This window comes from Falco cherrug, chromosome 7 (assembly GCF_023634085.1).
Source record: "Falco cherrug isolate bFalChe1 chromosome 7, bFalChe1.pri, whole genome shotgun sequence".
Taxonomy (NCBI): domain Eukaryota; kingdom Metazoa; phylum Chordata; class Aves; order Falconiformes; family Falconidae; genus Falco; species Falco cherrug.
Genome location: NC_073703.1, coordinates 48,714,128 through 48,737,434, shown reverse-complemented (window position 1 = coordinate 48,737,434; position 23,307 = coordinate 48,714,128). Strand labels below are relative to the sequence as shown.

The 23,307-nt window shown below is 44.2% G+C and overlaps 1 protein-coding gene across 2 annotated transcripts in view; it reads left to right on the top strand.

The window, feature by feature from the left end:
* Nucleotides 1-2,737: 2,737 nt before the first annotated feature.
* Nucleotides 2,738-23,307, top strand: part of LDLRAD3 (low density lipoprotein receptor class A domain containing 3) — a 118,609-nt gene continuing 98,039 nt past the window's right edge. For both annotated transcript variants that reach the window (XM_055717004.1, XM_055717003.1), the window contains exon 1: nucleotides 2,738-2,854. In XM_055717004.1, coding sequence (XP_055572979.1) covers nucleotides 2,821-2,854 — 34 coding nt within the window. In that variant the 5' untranslated portion in view covers nucleotides 2,738-2,820. The remainder of the gene's footprint in view (nucleotides 2,855-23,307) is intronic.

The window sequence follows — 23,307 nt, the reverse complement described above, 5'->3', positions numbered from 1 at the left end:
CTTCTCTGACAAGCTTGGCTCTGAAGAAAGTTTCCCTTCCCAGCCCTTAGCCATAGTGCACAAAGATCCTGCCAAGATCACAGGCCAAGCGCAGCATAATTTACTATGAAGCTAACAGAAGCAAGAAAAAAAATGGGGTTTTTTTTTCAGACTATATTCCTTGTCTGTTATGATCATTGGCTGGTACCCTGCATTACTGGTAGCCATTCAGAATCTAACCACATTCTGAGCAACATGAAATTACTTCTTTATCCTTGCAGTATCTTTGTGGTGTAGGTGGCTTGTAGTTTCATCAAGAGCCAAAGCACGGGCAGACAAGAGTGACTTGCTCAAGGCCACACGAAGTCTGCAACAGAGCTGGGATCACATGTTGCTTCCAGGTGCAAAATGAGAAATCCACCCTGGTGATATGAAGGCAGTTCATATGAGGGTAAGGTGACTCAGAGCATGTACTGTTGACCTGAAGTCTGTGGTGCCACTCAGTTACAGATACCCAGACCTCTTGTTTGCTGGCTAATCTAGTTTGAAGTTTGCTAGTGTTCAGACATACCCACTCAGAATCGACAGTGCACCTATATGCAAGATAGCTAGAAAGAGGATTTAACTAGAACATGGGATAGGCTGTGGTGATCAAACACATGGCTCAGCTACAACTGGCCAGCCCCTTCGATCCTCTTTTCCCTTTATTTAGCCATGTTTTTTCCTCCTCAATCTACCTCAAACCTTCCTTTTCCCCTCCTTTAGTCTTTGCCCTAAACATTCTATAGTAAGTCTTGCATGTCCCCAAAACGTTTTTTGCATTGCATCTCTAAATGCGTCCTATACCATAGGCAATAACCACCTTTAGCTTGCAAGTCATCTGGGAGACAGTTTCTTGATTGACTTATCTTAGCAGACTTCACACCAGGTAGGAAGGTCTAATCAAGTCTTCTCTGATGTACCTAGAAGCAGCCAATGTTGTATGCTCTGGTTTCCCTGATGAGGTTACTGAGGTTTCTCTGCCTGTCTTTGTTCTTCCTGCATCTTTTTATGTACTTTTAATTGTATAACCCGACACCCACAAGGTAAAACGAGGAATCACACTGGACCCTTTATCCTGTGCTGACTAATAAACTGAGGTGAATAAAATGCTTTTACAGCTTGAGAGCTTCCCGCTTAATCCCTTAGCAGACTAGAAGATCTTGCTCTTTTGGTAACTGCCAAGGAGGCCACCCATCCATCTTACTTCGCCTCTTAACCCCTATTGCTGCATGTAGTCGGGGTGAGTTGGCTGGAGCTGGCTGAGTGGCGAGATGGGTCACGCTGGGTTGTCACACTGGGAGCCCAGGCAGAAAGGGCAGCGGCTGGGGACCGGGGTCCTGGCAGGCAGAGGAAATTCCCACAGCCACATCCCTCAGGGGTCAAACCCCACTCCTCCGTCTCAGCCCCCCTTCTGGAAACTAGTTCCCAAGATGACTTCCACGTGGGAATTAGCTATCAGGGATTAAAATACCATGAAAGAACTAACAGAAGCTAAATTAAAATATGCAAATAGAAGTCTTATTTTAAATACAAAATAAAATTGATTCTTCCAAATGGTGTGAAAACCTTACCAATAAATCTCGAGCCCCTCTGACTATATTAAATGAGTTGTAAGAATTCTGCCTGAAACCGTATTTTTGTCCAGATCAGCTGAGCAGTTTTAGAAATCATTTGGCAGCTTTTTACTGTTATAAACTAGCTTTAATTCTCAGCTAAAATACCTTCTGCACTAAGCTCTCCTCTTCAGCTATTAAATACGTGCTTGCAAGCTTTTTAGGGAGTTAAAACTTTATTCTATACACCTGCAGATCTACTTATGTACTTGACATACACACATGAGGGAATACTTTACAATCAAAAGGTACCACTTAATGAACAGGCAGCAATTTTCCCATAAAAGTAGAACAGCTGATGTGCCAATGTGGGTTTTCTTCACTCCTGAAAAACAATGTTGTTAAAGCAAGGCCCACCCCTCTTCCCACAGAAGCCAGGTGGGATCAGGATCGGGCCCCTAGACTGAAAATGCAGTTTAAGATGCCTAAATCCTGGGTTTCAGAGCTTTGCAAGGATATGAAGTCCCACATGCTAGCTCTGATTGACTGGCTATAATGCAAATGTCTCATTCTCCGTTTGGGGAATGATGAGAGGAGCACACGCCAGAAGATGGCACGGGAGACACTTTGAGAGCACCACATTGCCCTGTATCGCAGAAGGGGCACAGCAAGCGTTTCTGCACCTCGCGAAGGCCCGCGGGTTGCAGCTCTGACCCCAACCCTTCCAGCGGTCGCTAAAGGGCTCCCGCCTGCTGCCACTGGACACCTCCTCACCGTCCTCAGCACCGGCTGCAGGTGCCTGACCGGCAGCAGAACTGGCGAAGCCGAGGCGGCCGTGCCACCTGCCAGCGGGGCGGGGGGCAGCTGCGGCGCACGAGGCCGGGGCACCGGCACGGCACGGCCCCGCTCCCGAGCGGGACACCGGGACGGCCCTGCGGGGCGGGCTGCCGCCAACGCTCCGTTCGCTGGGGGTCCCGGCCGGGCTTTCCCAACTCCCCGGCCGGCTGGCAGGGCCCCGGGCCCAGGCCCCGCCCGGGCGGGCTGCGGCGAGCCGCCGGCGGGCTGGGGCGGTGTCGGCGGCGGCGGCGGGTGAGGGCGCCCGTCCGGCGGGGCGGGGCGGCGGCCGGCACCGCCCTCGGGCCCTCCCTCCGCCCTCCCTCCGCCCCGCCGCCCCCGGCCGCAGGCTCCGTCGGGGGCGGACTGCCGGAGCAGCCCCGAAGTTTGTGGAGCGGCCGGCGCCGGGGCCATGTGGCTGCTGTGGCTGCTGCTGGGCTCGGCGGGTGAGTGCGGGCGGTGGCGGCGTCCCGGGGCGCTGCCCGGGAGCGAGGGGGCGTGCTCCGCTCGGCGGAGGAGGGCGCCGGGGCCTCCCTGCCTCCCCCCGGCGGCTGGTCGCGGGCCGGGCCGGGGGCGCCGCCGGCCTCCCCTGCCCTGCCCTGCCCTGCCCTGCCCTGCCCTCTCCCCGGCTCCTCTCTCCTCCCCCTGGCGGGCCGGGCGCGGGGCACCGCCTGCCCGCGGCTCGCTGGGTGGGCCGGGCCGGACGGGGGCGTCTCCGCCCTCTCCCTCCCTCCCCTCAGGGCGTGCTCAGGGTGGTCCCGGCGCCGCCGCCAAGCGTGGTGGGGCCGCTGTGACGCGAGGCGCCCGGAGCGGGGCCGGGGCGGGCGGGCAGGTCCCAGGGCGGGCGCCCCTGGGCCGAATCGACGGGCCTGCCGGTATAGCCCGCGCCGGGCCGACTCGGTCCCCCTTCTCCCTTCTGAGGCGTCCCCGGGGCGGAGGCCGTCGCGGGTGCAGCCGCCCGACCCTGCGGCGGTGCGCGGGCTGGCTGTGGCCGGCGCGGCGCCGGGGTCCCTGCACCCACGTGAAGCGCTCGGGTCCCGCTGGCTTCACCTGGGGTGCTGAAGGGGGGTTTCGTACTTGTTATGCGTGTTCATCTGGATATAAGTTCTTTCTCCCCTCGCGGTCGGCGTATGTCTGTCAAAGTCGGCGAGTTGATGATGTTTTGTGCAGCTTTGCTGCAGGTGTGAATTATTTCTGCAACATGATCTTAGCGGGCGCTTTTCCAGACAGTGTAAGTAGCCCGGCTGCATGCTGCTCTGTGTGTTTCCGAATCACGCCTCAGTGATGAAGTGATGACACGCAGTGGGTACAACTCAGATTATCAAGTTCAATTTCTTTCTTTCGAAGAGTGTTTGTTGTCCTGGAGAACTGATAAGTTTCACAGCTTCCGTGACACAAGTTTGTTTCGAGTTTGGTGTGGATGGGTAGGAAGGAGAAGTGTCACAGGACTTGGACCTGTTTTGAAATAACAGAACTGCACCTTTCAGCTGAGACATCCATTAAGTCTTGTGTAGGTTTGGGTGTCTCTGCAGAACTATTTCAGGAGTTCCTTTTTTTGGAAAACTGGGCAAAACTCAGGTTTGTTTATCTGGATTGTGTCGCCTTCTTCCTTACTAATTTCCATTTTACTACAGTAACATTGCCAAAATTGCACCTGATTATTCAAAGCAAGGAATATGTTTCCATGCATTGAATATATGTGCTTGCAATATCACCCTTAGGTTAATACGCAGGGTTCCATGCTACAGGACACTGATTTTTACATACAGAGATTTCCCAGGCACTCACACCCCATGTTCCTGCTCCACCTCTGCCCCGGGAGCAGTAACCAAGAAGACCTGTTTCTCATACAGAAGTTAGTACTTCAGCTTTTTGACAGCAAACTGTCACCCTTGGACAACAGTTACCTTGAAGTTATTTAACCAGAAACTCTGGCATGCTTCGGGGCAGATTCAAAGAGCTCTCTGAAACTTTTTTTCCCTCATGTGTTCTGTTTTTCTTTTGAAGAATGAAGTATGTGGTCTTTGGGGATTTGTTTTTTAGATGTTGCTTCCTCTGTATGTTTTGGCACCCTTGCAAGCTTCCCACAGGGAGAATTAGTTTGTCTCTGCCTGGCCTTCACTCTGTTTTGAATTTTAGTTCTGGTAACTCCTGAACATATTTCTTTTCCTCTTGAGTCTTTTTTGGGTACAGATGGGCAACTTTGAAACTCTGGTGATCAACTTCAGTTAGCAGAAAGTAAACACTGTGTAATGTCTCAGTCTGAACAGTTCTGTTAGTGAAGGTTTGCAAGGCAAAGTTGGATCTTTTATTTACATCTTTGTTCTTAATATTATAGTTAGATCGAATAGTGCTTTTGATCCTGAAAGACTTTATCTGCATGGAAAAGGTTCTACCTTGTTATGATATATAGTGTGAACTTACACCAGGCTGGTTTAATTTCAGCTTGTAATTGATCAGAAAGAAACTATTGATCTGGAACTGTAACCTCTGTTCCCTGTGCAGGACTCCCCGACTTCCTTGCTTTCCTTTTCCAGTCCCTGCCTCATTTCAAGTCTCATCAGGCTCTGGGGTGTGTGCACACACATGCACACCCAGACTCTTTCATCTCTCCGTGCTCTTGCCAGTATAAGCAGGTTGTGCTCAGCTCTCATCCCCTCCTGCTGCCCTACGTGTGCCATGGCCTAACCCAGTTCGCAGCGCTTTGGCTCATTGTTAGCCCAGAAGTCCCTGGATGTGGGTTAGGTCCTGCAAGGATTCCAGTTACCGGCTTAGACTGTAACAACATTAGTGGATTGAGTTAATGTAGAAGAAAGTTTGTTAGAAAACAGACATCTATGTTTATCTTCTTCCACAGTTTGTATTACTTAAGTAGTACAAGCTGAGCTACACACAGTTACAGTAAGTTTAGCAAGGTATTGCCTCAGAGAATTGCAAGTACATTATAACTGAATAAAACAATAACATGTAAATAGTCACTAGAAGAAAAATTAACTCTTTGTAATGCTGACTACTGCTGTGCTGTGTTTTGAAGACAAAATTTCTTTTTGTTCAAAGAAACCTAAATCTACTGAATAAGTTTTAAACATAGATTTATGTAATTTTTTTTCTTCAACCTGTATGTCATCTATTAAGGAGATAAATGATGGCAGGAGTCACAAACATTTAGCTAAATAAACAGCTTTTAAGAAGTGTGATTACAAAGTGAGTGGAAAAGGAAGATCACTTTTTTTATGACAACTACAAACGTTCCTGTTTTGGCTGTGAAGTAGATCTTAAGAATGTCAGTCTTCAGCTGGCTGGAGAGTCAGAATGCAGTGCACAGCGGGAATTCCTGAGTATGGTCCCCGAAATGTCACAGTTCAGTGTACGGACCCTTCTGATGCATGTCAAATGTATAATATCAATATTATATCTCTTACAATATACGCAACTTGCTGTGTATTAAATAAGTGGAGGCTTCTGTGTCTTGTTCCCTCCAGTCTTTTGGTCTACTACTGTTGCGATCGGACCCCATTCCACAGACAGGGTAAACATGCAGGGCCACATGTGTTCATTGCAATTTGCAACTGTGTTTCAAAAACTTGGAACAGAACAGAACATCCCCCAAATCAAGCAGGGGTAGGAAATGCTTGAAGAGTAATGTTACCACATTAATCTGCATGGTGTAATGTCTGCTAGCTTAAAACTTCCACATGCTACTAAGGAAATATCTAGTATTTCCTTACATGGGTCTTAATTTGTACTGACATTGAGAAGTATTGCTTTTAGTAGAGTTTCTTTGCTGAAAACCTCTATGTACTGCATGGGAAGAGCACCGCTGAATACCATTCTACTCTGCTGCTGTGTAAGTAGAGAAAGCAAGAAAACCACTCTCTGTTTGGAGACTTGTGTTTGTCCTGTGTGTACAGTAGGTCTATTTTGTATCGTTGCTGTAGTCCTCTTGAAAAGTCTTAAACTGGGTCTAGTGCTCGATAACCAGGGTTTGTATCTCTCTCAGTACACAAGCCAGCTGCGGGCTTGCGTAGCACGTCAGTGTATTAGAGATGGACAAGGCTTCCTTAGTAGCTTTGGCAAGTCAAGAAACTTCCAACTTGGCAAAGTAATAGGAGGAACCGGTGAAGCACTGTATGTTTGATGAAGGCGTAAGTCTGCCAGCAGTCGTGATGAGAGCAGCCGGGAAGTATTAACCTTAGTGCAAAGCTCCACATCCATGCTGGGGAGAATGTTTGGGATTTCTCGCAGGAGCCAGTGCGGTGCCTGGAGACGTTATTCTCATATCGGTTTCTGGTTATTGAATGTTTGAGGCTGTTGTCAGACTTTACTCTTGAAGTAGATTTTTAATGCGGGGACTGAAGTAAGCAGATGGTGATTTCGTGGCTTTTGTGTAAACTTAGGGATTTGAATAGTGTGAGGGAAAGGGATGTGTCCTTGGCTAGACTTCCGCAGGTTCCTGTTGCTTCTCAGATGTGGGGAGTTGCAGGGCCCAGGTGCTTCCAGCCATCCCATCCCACTCGGGATGACTTTGCCACAGCAGTAGCCTGCAGCTGTCAGGGGCCATGAGGCTAAAAGCATGACTGGCAATGTTGCAGTCATATGTTGTGATAGGAAGTAGAGATTGTTAACTATAAAATAAGTACTAAAAATACAGCTTTTGTATAAATGTGAAATAAAATGTAAGCTTACAGTCAGTCTGCGGTGCCTGATAGACTGGGACACTAGCTAGCTCTATGCTTTAGATGAAAAAACTTCCTGATGATACTATAATATGTTAATTGTGACAACAGTAACCTGTATTCTACTTCCATTTGTATGCTGATTATCAACCGGGTGAGGAATAAAATGGCTCCCTTTGCTGTAAATCCGGTAGACTAAAAGAGAGGTGGTGGTTTGATAGGCAGCAATGATGAAATGAGCTAAGGTTCAAGCACTGTTTTAGGGCAGTAGTGTAGGAAAGTCTAATACAAAATTAATTTATCACCTGGAGACAGACTCTTTGTATTTGTTTGCATTGTTAAATTTTATTTTTCCAAACTGGTAAATCTTACCAGAATAGTTTCTGTGAGATATCCTGTCCTGTGGTTGATCTCTCTATCTGTATAAGCAGAAATGCAGTAATGGAGGAGGCCTGAAAAATCTGTAGTGTGAGATCTGCTGTGATGATAGCAGTGCTCTATATTTCAGTATCTTGTCTGTTGTGGAAGCTAATGATGAGTTTCATGAATTGGTAGGAAGCCTTGTAGGCTGTCACTGTTCAGTTGTCCTGCCTGCTGCAGACTGAAGCTGTTGATATCCTACCTTTGGTAGAAGGCACTCTGTGATAAGTATTTAAACGGGGATTTTCAGGGTTTGAACTTGAAAACAGTTTTGTTGTGCGCAGATAAGTTTTGAAGATGAGGGAGAAAGATCTTATGCCTCAATAGTTATTTTGGGCATTTTTGTCTTTTCACGCATTAAAGCAAAACTCTTCTGCTCTGGTGAGATCTCATAACAGGACACGCCAAGAAGTAGAATGGAATATTTCAAGTGAAACCAGTTTTAATGATGTGTTTCAAGGTATCTTTACAGTGAAACATAAAATGGCAGACTGTCCTTTGCCTGAAATATAAGTAGGTCATGGTTGGAGGTAATTGTATATCAACCTTTAGTATAATCAGTTTATTGTAAATTTACTGACGACTGAAGAATTTTTGAGGGGGAGCTCGTACATGTTTTGAAAAAAAAAAAAGCACCAATGAAGATGAAAATCTAAACAAATAGCTTAAGAAAAACAAACCAAAAGTCTTGGTAAACACCCCTGCAGAAAGCATTTAACTAAATTAGTAACTCTGATAGTTAAAATTCTAACTTACATGATCCATGAAGGTTTCTGTTTGCCACGGTCCATGTGTGTATCCAGATACTTGCTTATATGACATGTACAAACTTGTTAAACTGCAGTAACTTGATCATGTGTTTGAGTGTTTTTTCATGCAGCCTCTTAGGCTAATAAAACTGTCAGATTAAAAGGCAGTTTAAGCCAACCTTATGTTGCATGTAGTGTTGGCTATCAGGACAGAAAAGTCCTTTTAAGGGAGAAGATGGTGTAATGCTAATTGGTTTTGGTGTGTGTTTGTTTTAATTTGCATATGGGAAATGTTGAGGCAGTGAGGAGATTTCTCAATGGGAGCCATTAGTCTCTGCTCATGCTTGTTCTTGGCTGTTTGCACAGATATCCAGATCTTGATTGCGAAGGAGTTTGTTCAATGAGATACCTAATTTAGCTGCAGCTTATAGAAATATGTCCTCTTTGAAAGTCTGAGAGAAATAATAGGTGCTTCCTGTTAGTGTAAGAAATGTGTTGAAGGACGGGGGAAATCATGTGGGTGGGTAATCAAAAGGGCCCAGATGAACAAAATCAAAAGGGAAGCAATTTGCAGGAGAGTGGCTGGTGAGAACTTTCTCCTCTGTGATCCTTAAGCCTTCTTCCTGCCATGGGCTAGAAAGCTGTGAACTTGAGCACAATTAAAACGTGTCAAGCAAAGTTGCTTTTTGTGTATGAGTAAACAATTGTGTAAGTTGCTATATCAGAATGTGTGACGTCAGAGTGAACAGGGAACTGAGGTAACGTGATGGGGCCATGAAACTCAGCTAGAATGATCTCTCTTCCATAATAACAGGCTTTTAACCCAATATGTGGGATCATTTAGGATTAGAGGCTGATGAACTCATAGCAGATCTGGAGAGGTTCTGATACTGTGTCTTAGCTGAGGGGTTTCAGTTTTCAAATAGATTTAGTATCTCTCAGGTAGCCTGTGAGGCTTAATTTATTAAAGGTTGGGAAGTGTGTAAGTTGCATACAGTTGAAGTGTGATGTTGTGTTATGAAATATTTTGCTTCAATGGGGCCAAAATACAATTTTTTCAGTTTTTAATGCTATATTTTGTATTGGTCTTTTTCTTTTCTTTTCTTCTTCTTTTTTTCTCTTTAGTAGGGATCCTGTTTGTTTTTTTCTTTTAAATGAAAGGCAAATCCCCAAGTGCCACACCATGCTATGAGTCTCTGGTGCTGGGATATTACATTTCATCTGCTTAGATTATTATTCTAGACAGCTTCTAGGGGATGTGTGGGAGATTCCTGGTTCGGGGTTCTTTTATTGAAGATTTTAGATTGAAATCAGTTATATCAGGTGAGGTAGCCTATGTTGGTCTACTTTGAAACAGCTGGGTTTGTAGGATGAAAAGTTACATTTTAAGTAACATTTTCATGTGGGGATTTATCTCTGGTTTTGATAAAATGCGGTAATGTTACAGCAGCAAGTAGGTTGTGGCCCCTTAAACATTAAGATGTGAGTTCTGGCTACTTTGTGCTCAAATTCCTTGGAGTCCTTTCCCTTTATATTTTTTGCACGAATGTATAACTTCAGTTGTTAATGAATCAGATGATGCTTATAGCTCCAGACAGAATGCATTTGCCAGCCATATCTGTGTCAACTGAAGACTCGCAGACTGCTGGACAAGGCTGTTCAGGGTCTTAGTGCTGCAGGATCTACTGCAGGATGTATTACTGATCAGCAGTATGACTTTGGACAAGATCTATTTCATCACTGCACTCACTTCCATTTTACCCGTTTAATCAGGTTTTTTTGGACCCCAACTCTCTTTCCTTCCATCTTTCTTGACTGAAGTTCAGTCAAGAGCTATATGCTGCAAATAACAATAAGCATGTCTTTCTACAGTTCAAAATAGCTCTTTGCCTTGAAGAAATGTTCTGTCTTGCTGGCAGGGGTTGAATGCAAGATAAGTATATTTTTCTTGATATGTTGAATTTTACTTAAGTGTTCCTATTTTTCCTTTCTCATCTTTTGTTGTTGTTACAGTAAAGTCATTAAGATTCTTCAGAGGGATTTTAGATTTAGAAAAATGTGAAATGTGATACAGGTGCACAAAGTGATATAATTATGAAAGTCCATGTATTTGGCAAGTTGCACTTTTCCCATCTTTTTTAAGGCAGGGTAGGAGTTGGCAACTTGTAGTACTGTTGCTTGTCCAGGGTATTTGTCACTGGTAACCTGCTAGGCAGTACTGCATTGAACCTGCTAGTCAGTGGCTGCTCACAGGGAATGTAGTCATTGCCCATACATGGCTGCAGCAGGTAACACTTCAGCTTGTGTTTTTGAGTTTGGAGGCTGCAGACGCAGTCTTGGGACTGATATTCTGCTGCTGTTCTCCTCCTGCAAGAATAAGCTACGTCTAGGGCTATTGAATGTTTCTGCTGGTCTTTCTATAAGCTTAGCTAAAATTCTGCAGCTAAAAATAGACATTATTTCTCAGACTGTGAATCGCTTTCTTGTCAATGCCAAACTTTCTTTGCTTGTATTCCCGTTCTGAGGCTGCATGCTGATGACTTAGCCTTCACTTGCTTCTTTCTGTACCTGATTTCTTACCTCACTCCTCCTCGCATCTCAGGACTCTTTCCCCCTTCCCCCCCCTGCTTTGTGCCTCATGACCTCATCTGAAACTGTGCCCATTGCTGCATAGTTCTAGTCATGGATTTCCTCATCATGCCTTTGACTCTGTACTTGGAAAGAAGCTGTCATGTATGCTTATTATACATATACCTACATACTAGGATTGTATGCTTCTGTAGGCCAAACCTGCAGCTGCGAATTGTTGTTTTTCTGTTGCCTCTGGCTATTGCAAGTGCTCTGTAGCACTCTGCTGCTTTTCTTTGGCTGCAGTCTAGTGTCCCAGTTCATATCGCTATTCTGTACTAAGTGTCTTTCCTGTACTTCATGATCCACTTCATCTTTCTTCCTGATTTGGATCTTACATTCAATGGAATATGAAATTACTGATATAGGAAACTTTGCTGCATAGGATGATATTATGCTGCTGGAGTTGCTCTTCTACCTGTCCTTCCCCCTATCCATTGCTTAGCTGTGCTGTGTGTGAAGGCCCAGGTTGGGGCTATGTGGAGCTTCTGCTGTGGTGGTCTCCCTAGGGGTTCTTGATACAGTTTACAAGTGAGTTGTGCATCTTGTGCAAATCACTCAGTTTCTCAGGGATCATCTGTGAACTACAGTTAATATTTACTTGCCACACAATGCGAGGTGTGCATGTATAAACGTCTAAATACTTTGTGATTGTGGGCACTGTTAGAGAGAGATATAAAATATGCTAGAGCAGTTCCTTGTGTCGTTAAATACGCAGAGGAGCTCTACTGTGCTTCACCTGCCGAAGCACATCAGTTCTTCATAAACAGGTAAATTGATAAAGTCAGCACTTAATGATCTCCAAAGGAAACACATTGCAGTCAGTGTACTTCAAAGGCAAGATGACTCCTCTAGCTAGCTAACCTGTCAATGGCACAAGTTGCTCTTATGACTAGAGCCAAGACTATGCAATCTTAAAAGCTGGATGGAACTGCACACTAATAAAATGAGTATATAATCTAACTGGAACCTGAATTGCATGTATTTTGTCTTGAGGAGAATGACTGTCTATGAGAACAGTTTGGGGCTCTGATGCTGATTGGGGATGGGGGACTAAATCTTCCATGATCTGAACAACAATAAGAAACATGTCTTATCAAGGAATGGGCATCATGTAGAGCAGTCTGCAGCTTTGCTTGTTTGGGTAACTGGAAAGACACAATACAGATGCTGACATAAAGATCAGTTCAGGCTGGCAGAATGCAAACTGCATTAGTGAAATCCTGGAGTCTGGAAGAACTGTACTTACTGCTCAATCAGTTTTAAAAGACTAAGTCATTAAACTAATTAGGCATAATTCAGAATTGCCTAACAAGCAACAACAGTGTGTGGTGATTGCTGTCTATACAAACTCAAAAAAGGCGCTGCTTTTTTTTTTTTTTTCTTTTAAGACAAGCTTTTGAAAAGTGGAAAGAAGGTGGAGAGGAACAAAAAAAATAATCCATGTGGCTGTTGTTAGTCGCATCTTTTAATAAAGTGCTGGCTGAATTTCAAATACCTGATTGTGAGTGAAATAAGCCTGTATGGAAGTAAAAGTAGAATTGTAAAAAACCCACAACAACAAACAACCCCTCCCCCCCAACTCAACCAAACAGAAAAAAACCTATTGTGAACTTTTAAATGAACAGATCATTCACTTTACCATGTAACCAAGGTTCTGAATGTTAAACTTTCCCTTTATTAAATCAAGTCCTATTGGAATTCCGCTTTACATTCTCTGAGAAATTTTTGTTTGTTAGCCCTCTCTTAAAAGGTGACATCTATCTACACTCGTTAGGCATTTTCAGTCTTGTGAATGTACCAACTTTGAGTATCAGCAAGTGAGAGAAATGAAGCCCTGTAATATTTCAGCCTATGAGCTCTAAAATGAACCACAACAGTTTGTCCTTTCACAGTCAGATGGAGGATTTGCCCCTAGATCTGCAAGCAATATGTGTTTTAGGAACCAGTTCTTTTTTCACTCTTCTGAAAAAGGAGCCACCATTTGTGATGAACAAATCAGGAATGTACTTCTGACCAAATATTAAAGTGATCTGACTAGAGCATTAGCAGATAAAAGACATTGACAGTAGAGTTCCTAAGAGTATTTATAAACAATACAAGTTGGTAGTACCAGTTGTACCCTAAAAATCTTCTGTGAGGAGTGTTAGGTCTTAAATGGCAAGTTTAAGGTAGAGTGTTGTCACCTTTTGGGATTTTTTCCTATAAGGTTTGGTAACAGTATCACAATCTTTGAAACACTTTCTCATTGCCATCTTTCTTTTCCAAAAAAGAGTCCAGAATAGTTTGTTACCATGTTTCACATTTGAATTATATGTCCATTAAAGGTAAGAGCATAATAGCCATTTTTTTTCCTCCACCCAGGTTTTTCATAAAATGTAGAAACAAAATGTTTTACAGCGTAATTTCTTACTTGCACTGCACTTTTCTTTTGGGAGTGCCTGTCCTTTTCAACAACTGAGATATTAGCAGACAGTTCATGGAGAATTCCTGAATCAGAGTTCCTCTCTTTTGAGATAACATATTAAAGTGTTTGTCTCTTATTTACATCAGGAGTATGAGTCCACCCAAATGTAGCGGGTACTTGACGACATTGCTTTGAACAGCTGTATCTTTTATTCAGTCTTACTTTTTTAATATAGCATAGAATGCTTTTGGCATTCTTATGCAAAACTATGCGTATTAGTTACAGCAAAAATGTCCCGTCTTCCTGCAGCAGCTTTGATAACTTTCAGGCTTTCAAAGTTAAAGACTCTCTACTTGTTAATGACTTCTGCATGAGTTAGGCTTTGGTATCTAATCAAATTGGGTATCCTTAAAATTTCTAATGGGATCCTTGAAAATCTGCCAATGGACTGTTATAGGTTTTCTGATAAATTGTTTAAGTGAAGCTCTGCCTTGCTATTTGGTTAACGGTCTTCAGGATAGCCTCAGGCTGCTTACTTTCCAATTTCCTTGGGTAATCTGTAGATAAACGTCCACCTTACTGGAGCTTAATGGCCAATTAGCTGAGTCAAATGAAATCTGAAAATACAAAAAGCGGTTCTGATCACTGGCAGGATATTCTTGTCCTAACTGAGGTTGAATCCAGAGTAGGTGGCTTGCTGACTGCCACTGCTCCTTGTAAGTAGTCTCATGGGGAAACCGTGTTCAGCCTGTAAAGCATGATTTAGCTAACTTTTTCCTGCAGTGTTGGTGGTTTATTTGTTCGCTCATCAATGTTGCAAAATTAGGCAGCCCACTTTTGTGAACAGGCTTTCCCATTTAAGAAACGTTCAATGTAACTTTGTTTGGGCCTGTATTGAAGAGACTTGTGTTTCTAAAATACCTGCTTGTTATCTCAGTTTTGGATGGGAAATATGTCTGATACGGGATATCTCAAAGGGGCAGTGACTTTTGGGAAACAGGGTACTCTTTCCACTTTTGCCAGGCTTGCCCTTGAAGGTGGGATGATTTGGGTCTTTGCAAACATGAGCCTTCCAAGCTCCTTTGCATATCCCTATAAGAAAACTAACTTGGCATAGATTTAGTAAATATTCCAGTGTTGTTTACTTCATTTTGGAAAGACTGTGTTGGCCTATTGTTTTGGAAAAAAATGTATTACTGAAATACTGTAGTAAATGTTTTGATTAGAGAACAGTTTGAGTGAGCTCAACTGTCAAAATTAAACCCTAGGTGTAAGCAGCTGTACCAAGAGCTAGTGTTTCCAGGGCAAAGTGATTTTGGATACCTTGAAATACACAGATTCATAATCTGTTTTTTAAACAAGCTTCCCAGGTTGTTCTCTTCTCCTCCCACAAATCACACCTCAGCATTAAACAAAAGTAAGTGGTAGGTATGTGTGTGTGCAAAAGGGAGACAAAAAAATGACACCATGCAAGGCGTTCTTATTGAGCTCCCATGAGTGTAAATAAGAGGATAGTTAATTCCTGTATCTAAAATGGCTTGAATTTTCTAGGTCTGTGGGATCACTTTTCTCTGTAGAGTCACTGTGTGAACTGAGTCTAGTTGGTAGTTGAGCAGGCAGGAGTTTGGGAAATTGAAGTTTCTTCTGTTATAGGGTGGGCCTACCTATATTTTGATCAGAATCCTTGGACAGGGTATTAGCTGCATACCTGCTGAAAGATTTTTGGGTATGACTTTGCCTGTTTACTAGTTAGGAATAAATTATTCAAGATACACCTGTGGGCTTTTAATATCAAGACTTTGCATTTTTTGTAATGCTGCTTAAAAATAGTTTTTTTATATGAAGAGGTATATATATAGGTACCCATCTCCTCAGCATCTGGGCAGCATGGAAGCAAATTATGGATGCTTGCAGGATTTCCATGGGATGGGAGAGTGTTAGTAATCATTAATAGATAAGGAAAACTGAAGCCAAGGAAAGCAGAGTAATATGATCATATAAGACATCTGTGGTAGGGCTGACCGCTGTCTCTGGTCTTCTCAAATTCCACCCAGAAAGCTGCCCTTTCCTGAAAAGGATCTGGTCTGCAGACTAGGAGTCGGCACACTAGCATTAAATGGTTGTGTTGTTTAACATGGCATCATGGTGTTTAATGCCAGTTGGATGACCTGTGGCTTCCAGTTTGTAAAGCTGAATCTGTGTTTACCTCAGTTTGGGTAACTGTTGTTGAGTGTGAAAGCTCAAGGAGTGCAAGAGACTTGTGTTTAAGTGCATGTAGACCGTACATGAGCTTGATGAAGAATGGGAAAGAGGCAGGATAAATAACACAATGTGCAGTGAGTGCTCATGTCCTTCTGTGTCTGGATTTTAATAGGTAGTGGCAAATAGATAATGGCATCAGCGTGTAGTATGGTAGGAGTAAATGGAGTTCTCTTTCCTAGATTACTTTTATGCGTTAGTGATAGAAAATGTGCCCGTGTGGTATTACTGACAGTCTTGAGTGACTGGCAAGTGTTTTAAATCTGAGACTGAATTCCTTGGCTTTCTACTGAGCTTCTGGTTGAATTTATTTGCATTGGCAAAAAGTTGGCTGACTTGAAGACATACTATGCACAGATTTAAAGTATTGTGAAATAGTAGGGCTTGAAGACCTCCTTTGTTTTCTCAGGGGCAAATTCCGCCACTGAGCATATGTTGGAAATCACCTGTTAAAGTGATTTTTCCATGCCTCCTGTTTTGCTGCCCTTTACTTTGAACATAGCCTCCCCCTGCCCCAAAAGGTATTAAGTTGTGGTTACTGAAATTATTGAATTTTGCACATGGAGCACTCGCTGTGCCTCTCTGCAGTGGGAATATTTTACACATTGGTAGAGTGGCATATGAATCAGGTGATGTGTGATCATGTACAAATAGAACTAAGATAACATCCTAGAGATAAGGGTGATTCTTGGCAGTACATGACATCAGGCAAATTGTTTGTTGTCTGCCTTGCTTTGTGCCTTACTTGAAACGGAGATACCACTTACCCACCTCAGTTTCTTTAGTTTCATAAATGCTGGTAATTGCTCAGTTCCCCAAAGTGAGTGTCATCAATAATTCATTATCACTTAATTGCTGGATCTGATTTCTGATTTATTTGGTAAGCAGGATGCTAGGAAATGGTATGTTTCCCCTGTCAGTTCCACTTCACTGCTTTTGCCAGCATTTCATGGGGGAGTTGTCCACGTGCCTTTTCACTCTTTTTCCATGGATGCTTTGCCCTAGGGCCAAAATAAAACTGAAGACGCTTACAAAAAGAATGGGGCAAACAATACCAGATGGTTTTGTGGATTTCTTTTTGCATCATCGGCATGTCTAAGAAAGGTTGAACCACAGACAGGCTGGAATTGGAGGGCTCAGCCCTGCACGTGTGACACGCTTCTTTCTCTTCTTCAGATGGAGAGGCTTCTCCTGGCCTGCTTGGTCTTTTCTTCCTGCTGGTGATGAAAGTGCTTTAAGGTCTGCTACTTCTGTCTGATGCTGTTGTCTATAAGCTTGGCTGAGAAGGCTGTTTCAGCTCTCTCCTTTATATCCCTACTTTAAATCGTGAGTGAGCTATTTCTGATGGTTTTCCATATTAGTGAGAATACATAGTTTTGGAGTGGATCATGGGTGTAGTTATATTTGCTTTCTTTATGTGAGGAATGTACTTTAAATTGTACCATCAGAGATGAGGATTTGGAATTCTGCAGTCTCTCCTTCCAGTTTTTCCTGACTGCAGAGGGGTGAGGGGCTCCAGTCTCCCAGGATGGAGTATCACAGGTTTTCTTTTCTGGCAGTAGTTTGGACACTAGAGAGGGGAACTTTAAAATAGATATCCTGTAAAATATGTGATGTTTGTTTTTATTAGTATAGGATAGTCTCTGCTTTCTGTAAGATAAACATTTCCTGACACAGCTGGTTGGTGAGCCAGCCAGGGGAGATGCCCCACTGGACCTGCTGTTTACAAACAGGGAAGGACTGGTGCGTGATGTGGTGGTCAGAGGACGTCTTGGGCAAAGCGATCATGAAATGATAGTTTTTGATTCTCGGGGAAGTAAGGAGGGGGGTCAGCAGAACCGCTGTCTTGGACTTCTAGAGGGCAGAATGTGGCCTGTTTAGGAGTGTGGTTGACAGAGTCCCTTGGGAGGCAGCCCTGAAGGGCCACGGGTCCAGGAAGGCTGGGCATTCCTTGAGGAGGGAGTCTTAAACATGCAGGAACAGACTGTCCCCATGTCCTAAAAGACAAGCCAGCAGGGAAGAAGACCAGCCTGGCTGAACAGAGAGTATTGGCTGGAACTCGGGGAAAAAAGAGAGTTTACCACCTCTAGGGAAGGGGCAGGCAACTCTGCAGAACTGTTAAGGATGTCACGAGGCTATGCAGGGTGAAGATTAGAGAGGCAAAAGCCCAGCTAGAACTTGGGCTAGCCGCTGCCATAGAAGATAAAAAAAATGGTGTTACAAATACATTAGAAACAAAAGGAGGGCCAAGGAAAATCTTTGTACTTTATTAGAGGGTGGGGCGAATGATGATGATACTGCCACACAGGATAAGGAAAAGGCTGAGGTGCTTAATGCTTTCTTTGCTTCAGTCTTTAGTAGTCAGACCAGTTACCCTCTGGGTACCCAGCCCCCTGAGCTGGACGGCAGGGATGAGCAGCAGAATGAAGTCCCCACAGTCCAGGAGGAAATGGTTGGGGACCTGCTGTTCCCCTTGGACACACACAAGTCAATGAGGCCAGACAGTATCCCCCCCGAGGGTACTGGGGGAGCTGGCAGAGGAGCTCATCAAGCTGCTTTCCATCATTTATCAGCAGTCCTGGCTATCTGGAAAAGTCCCAGGAGACTGGAGGTTAGCCAGTGTGATGCCCGTCTACAAGGAGGGCTGGAAGGAGAAACTGGGAATCTACATGCCTGCCAGCCTGACCTTGGTGCTGGGGAAGGTTATGGAGAGATCATCCTGAGTGCAATCACACGGCACACGCAGGACAACCGGGGATCAGGCCCAGCCAGCGTGGATTTATGAAAAGCAGGTCCTGCTTGGCAAACCTGATCTATGACAAGATGACCCACCTGGAGGATGAGGGAAAGGCTGTGGATGTTGTCTACCTGGACCTTAGTGTAAAGCCTTTGGCACCATCTCCCACAGCTTTCTCCTGGCGAAACTGGCTGCTCACGGCTTGGGCGGGTGCACTCTGCGCTGGGTAAAAAGCTGCTGGACGGCCGGGCCCAGGGAGTGGTGGTGGATGGAGTTACACCCAGCTGGTGCCCGGCCACAAGTTGCATTCCCAGGGCTCAGTATTGGTTCAGTTCTGTTTAATATCTTTATCAACAATCTGGATGAGGGGATTGAGTGCACCCTCAGTAAATTTGTGGATGACAGCAAGTTGGGAGGGAGTGTTGGTTTGTTTGAGGGCAGGAAGGCTCTGCAGAGAGATCTGGACAGGCTGAATGGATGGACCAAGGCAGATGATATGAGGTTTAACAAGGAGAAGTGCCGGGTCCTGCACATGGGTCACACCAGCCCCACACAGCGCTACGGGCTGGGGGCAGAGCGGCTGGAAAGTGCCTGGGGGAAAAGGGCCTGGGGGTGCTGGCTGACGGCCGGCTGAACGTGGGCCAGCAGTGTGCCCAGGTGGCCAAGAACCCAACAGCATCCTGGCTTGTGTCCAAAGCAGTGTGGCCAGCAGGGAATAGATTTGTCCCCCTGTGCTCTGTACTGGTGAGGCTGCACCTCGAACACTGTGTTGAGTTTTGAGCCCCTCACTGCAAGAGGGACATAGAGGTGCTGGAGCATGTCCAGAGAAGGGCAACAAAGGTGGTGAAGGGTCTGGAGCACAAGTCTTAATGAAGAGCGGCTGAGGGAGCTGGGGTTGGTTAGCCTGGAGAAAAAGACATTCAGGGGGAGATCTTATTGCTCTCTCCAGCTATTTGAAAGGAGGCTGTAAGCAGGTGGGGGTAGGTCTCTTCTCCCAGATAACAAGGGACAGGACAAGAGGAAACATCCGCACCAGCGGAGGTTTACATTGGATACTAGGAAAAATTTTTTCACTGAAAGGGTGGCCAAGCATTGGAACAGGCTGCCCAGGGAGGTGGTGGAATCACCATCCCTGGAGGTGTTTAAAGAACGCATAGATGTGATGCTTGGAGACATGGTTTAGTGATGGACTTGGGAGTCCTGGGTCAACGGTTGGACATTATGAATCTTAAAGGTCTTTTCTGACCTAAATCATTTTATGATGCTATGAAAACACAAATGAGGAAGCAGTGTAGTTCAGTCTTACATACTAAGAAATGAGAGGTGGGGAAGAACTGTTGGTTTATTACAGTTTATCTCCTAGGGCTACTGTAAACATATTTCATGCACTTTTCTGGTTGAGGTCCAAAGGTAACTAACTACAACAAGACTTTAATCATAGTATCTTCTGATAGCTTTTTTGTAGTTTGAGACATGGTCTTTACCTTGCAGAATCTGAATAGTTTGCCAAACCCTCCACAGGTGTTAGTGCAAAAGGTTCTCAAAGGCTGTGCTATATCCTAAATACAGACCGCAATCTGTTAGACCATGTCCTTCATCTGAGTCTGGTTTACCAAGGAGACATTAGGAAGGAATGTGTTTTTGTTGTGGTTTTTTTTTGTATAAATACAGTTTCCAAATGGGTTCTGTTCTATCTTAAATCAACATATCAAGGATTTTTGTCTAACTATTTTTATACATTTTTGAGGCCACATGTCCGGATTCTTCTGTTTAAATAAACTTGCATGGATATATTTCAGTGTGTTAACACTCTGTTTTAAACTGCTATGAATCTAAAAATGATTTGAGAACCAAGTTCTCAGAAATAAGTATTTTGTTTTGAGTTGTTCTCATATCTTTAAACTTAATTGAAATGACAGGGCTGGAAAGAATGTCACTGTCACTAAACTGCTTTGTGGGATTCCCTAAAGACTTGTTTCAATTTCCAGTTAGCAAACTTCCTTTAAAAAGTGTTGGTTTCAAAATGAAATTTCAAATGATGAAATTTCATCATTAAAACTGAAGGAAGTTAATCTTTTCAGCCAGCTGCACTTTGTTCTGTTCACAGTGTCACCCTTACCTCTCTTTGGAGAAAGGAAGAAAATAGCTGGACAAAAAAGATGCTTTTACTTTCAATTAATAGTTTTCCATGGAGGAGTTGTTAAAATGGTGAGTTTTGACTTGAATTCATTGTGGCTAGGATATCTTGAGTAATAATGTACCTGCACACTATGTTCCTAAATCTGTTCTTCAATATCTCACAGAAAAAAATGTTGTAGACTTTTCTAGGCATCAAATTGAGAAGGGGAAAATAATAGGTTTAAAGTCTGAGTACAGTGGTTTAAACCTTCACTTTCCACAAACAAAATGCTTGATTCTATGTTCCTTTTCACCAGTCAGATTCTAACAGCTTCAACAGAACAACTCCAGTGTAAAACTGCTACAACAGAAGGGGTAATTGAGACTTGAGCTGGTCTATGGGGAAGGAGTAACTGGATTTTGGTTTCCAGTGGCACATTGAATTTTGTGCTCTGGTTGAGGGATACTTAGGGGGAAGGAATCTCAGAGTCACGGAATGGTCAGGGTTTGAAGGGACCTTTGCAGATCATCTAGTCAAACCCACTGCTAGAGCAGGTTCACCCAAAGCAGGTTGCACAAAGTTGCATCCAGGTGGGTTTTGAATGTCTCCAGAGAAAGAGACTCCAGAGCCTCTCTGGGCTGGGCAGCCTGTGCCAGTGCTCTGTCACGCTCAAAGTAAAGAATTTTTTCCTCATGTTCACATGGAACTACTTCTGTTTCACTTTATGCCCTTTGCCCTTTGTCCTGTTGCTGTGCACCACTGAAAAGACTCTGGGTCCCATTCTCTTGACACTCACCCTTAAGATATTTGCAGACATCGATAAGATCCCCTCTCAGTCTTCTCTTCTCCAGGCTACACAGGCCCAGCTCTCTCAGCCTTTCCTCACAAGGGAGATGCTACAGTCCCTTCAGCATCTTTGCAGCCCTTTGCGGAACCCTCTCCAGTAGTTCCCTGTCTCTCTTGAACTGGGGAGCCCACAACTGGACACAGCACTCCAGATGCGGCCTCACCAGGACAGAGCAGAGGGGGAGGAACACGTCTCTAGACCTGCTGGCCATGCTCTTCTTAATGCACCCCAAAATCCCTTCATCCTGGTCACTGATAAAAAGTTGAACGGGACTGGACCCAGTACTGTCCCCTGGGGAAAACCACTAGCTAAAGGCCTCCAGCTTGAGTGTGTGCTGTTGATTACAAACCTCTGAGCTCTGCCATTCAGCCAGTTCTCAATTCCCTTCACTGTCCACTCATCTAGTCCACACTTCCTGAGCTTACCTATGAAGATATTATGGGAGACAGTGTCAAAAGCCTTGCTGAGGTCAAGGTAGGCAGCGTCCACCACTCTTCCCTAGTCTGCCCAGCCAGTCACTCCATCATAGAAGGCTATCAGGTTGGTCAGGTATGATTTTCCCTTGGTGAATCCATGTTGACCTTCTTTTCCTCTATATGCTTTGGGATGGCCTCTAGGATAAGCACTTCCATCACCTTTCCAGGGATGGAGGTGAGGCTGGTGGCCTATAGTTTACTGGGTCCTCCTTGCCCTTTTGGAAGACTAGAGTGACACTGGCTTTCCTCTGGTCCTCAGGCATCTCTCATGTCCTCAGTGACCTTTCAAAGATGATGGAGAGTGCTTCCTCAGCATTCAGGGATGCATCCCATTGGGGCCCATGGATTTGTGGGTGTCACATTTGCTTAAATGATTCTCCTTGACCAGAGGAAAGTCTTCCTTTCTCTGGACTTCCTCTGTTGCCTTCAGGGTCTGGAGGAGGAAGGAAGGAAGCTTACTCTGTCTGTACATTTAAGATTTTACTGTCATTTTCTTCTTGCCATGCAAAATCTTTTGTGCTAAGCGTGTGTTTGATCACAAAGCATCTCTGTTAGCATGTGCTTCTTGCTGACAAAGTGCTTCTGAAACATAGAATGTGTGTTGACATAGTGAAGAGTTGTGGTGTCACCTTTCTGTGGCAGTTGCTGTGAATGACATGACAATCTGTTGTGTCTGAGCCTGATGAGAAATGTCATCCAGGTACCCAAGCCTATTGTGTCAGTATTGTCTGGCACTTGCTGAACATGTTTACAGGGTTATCTGAAATACACTGAGAAATTCTTAATGGACACTCAAATAATGACAGTAATGAAGCTGCAAAGTTAGCTTTCTGGTAGCTCGGAAAATTGTCCTGCCTTTGGGATGAAACTTCCTGACGGCTGAAGGATACTCTGTACCATTGGCAGTAGATTTTTAGAGGAAGTAAGAAATTAATTTTCCCCAGAGAGCTCATTTCTTTGGCATCAGATTTCTGATTGTATCTTCTTTACAGCCTACAGCTAGCTGAGAGGACTTACATTGCTGCTGCTACTTGTTCCTTGTGTGTTGCCCTCTCCTTCTCTTTGGAGTCAGCATATGGCATGTTACAGATGAGATGCTGATCGCATGAGTAATCTTAGTGACCAAGCAAGTGGAAAGAAAGCAAAACTTTCATTGTCAGCTTAAGGGATATCTATGTTTGGGATATTGTATGGTAGACATGTTCAGGTATCCTTCTTTGAATTCACACATAAAATGAATGAGTGTTACATGGCAGTGGTAACACGTATGTTCTGTTAAGTTTGTTTGTGCAGTCATCAGCCATACTGCAGTCAATACTCAGACTATTCCTTTTAAATTTATTTCTTTGGAAATCCGGGGAAAACAGCCATAGTGCAAAGAGCTAGCGGATAATTTAAGTGCTGCTGGCTGAGCTACATCATCTGTTTTGCATATGAAACACATGAATATGGTGTAGGACACTTAGAGCCTGTGTTATGTTTACCAAGAATGAAGTTGTTTGGTGTTAGAATCTTGGGTGAGTTTTAGCATTGCATTATATTTTCTATATGTTAGTTTTCCTTTTATACTTCCAGCTAGTT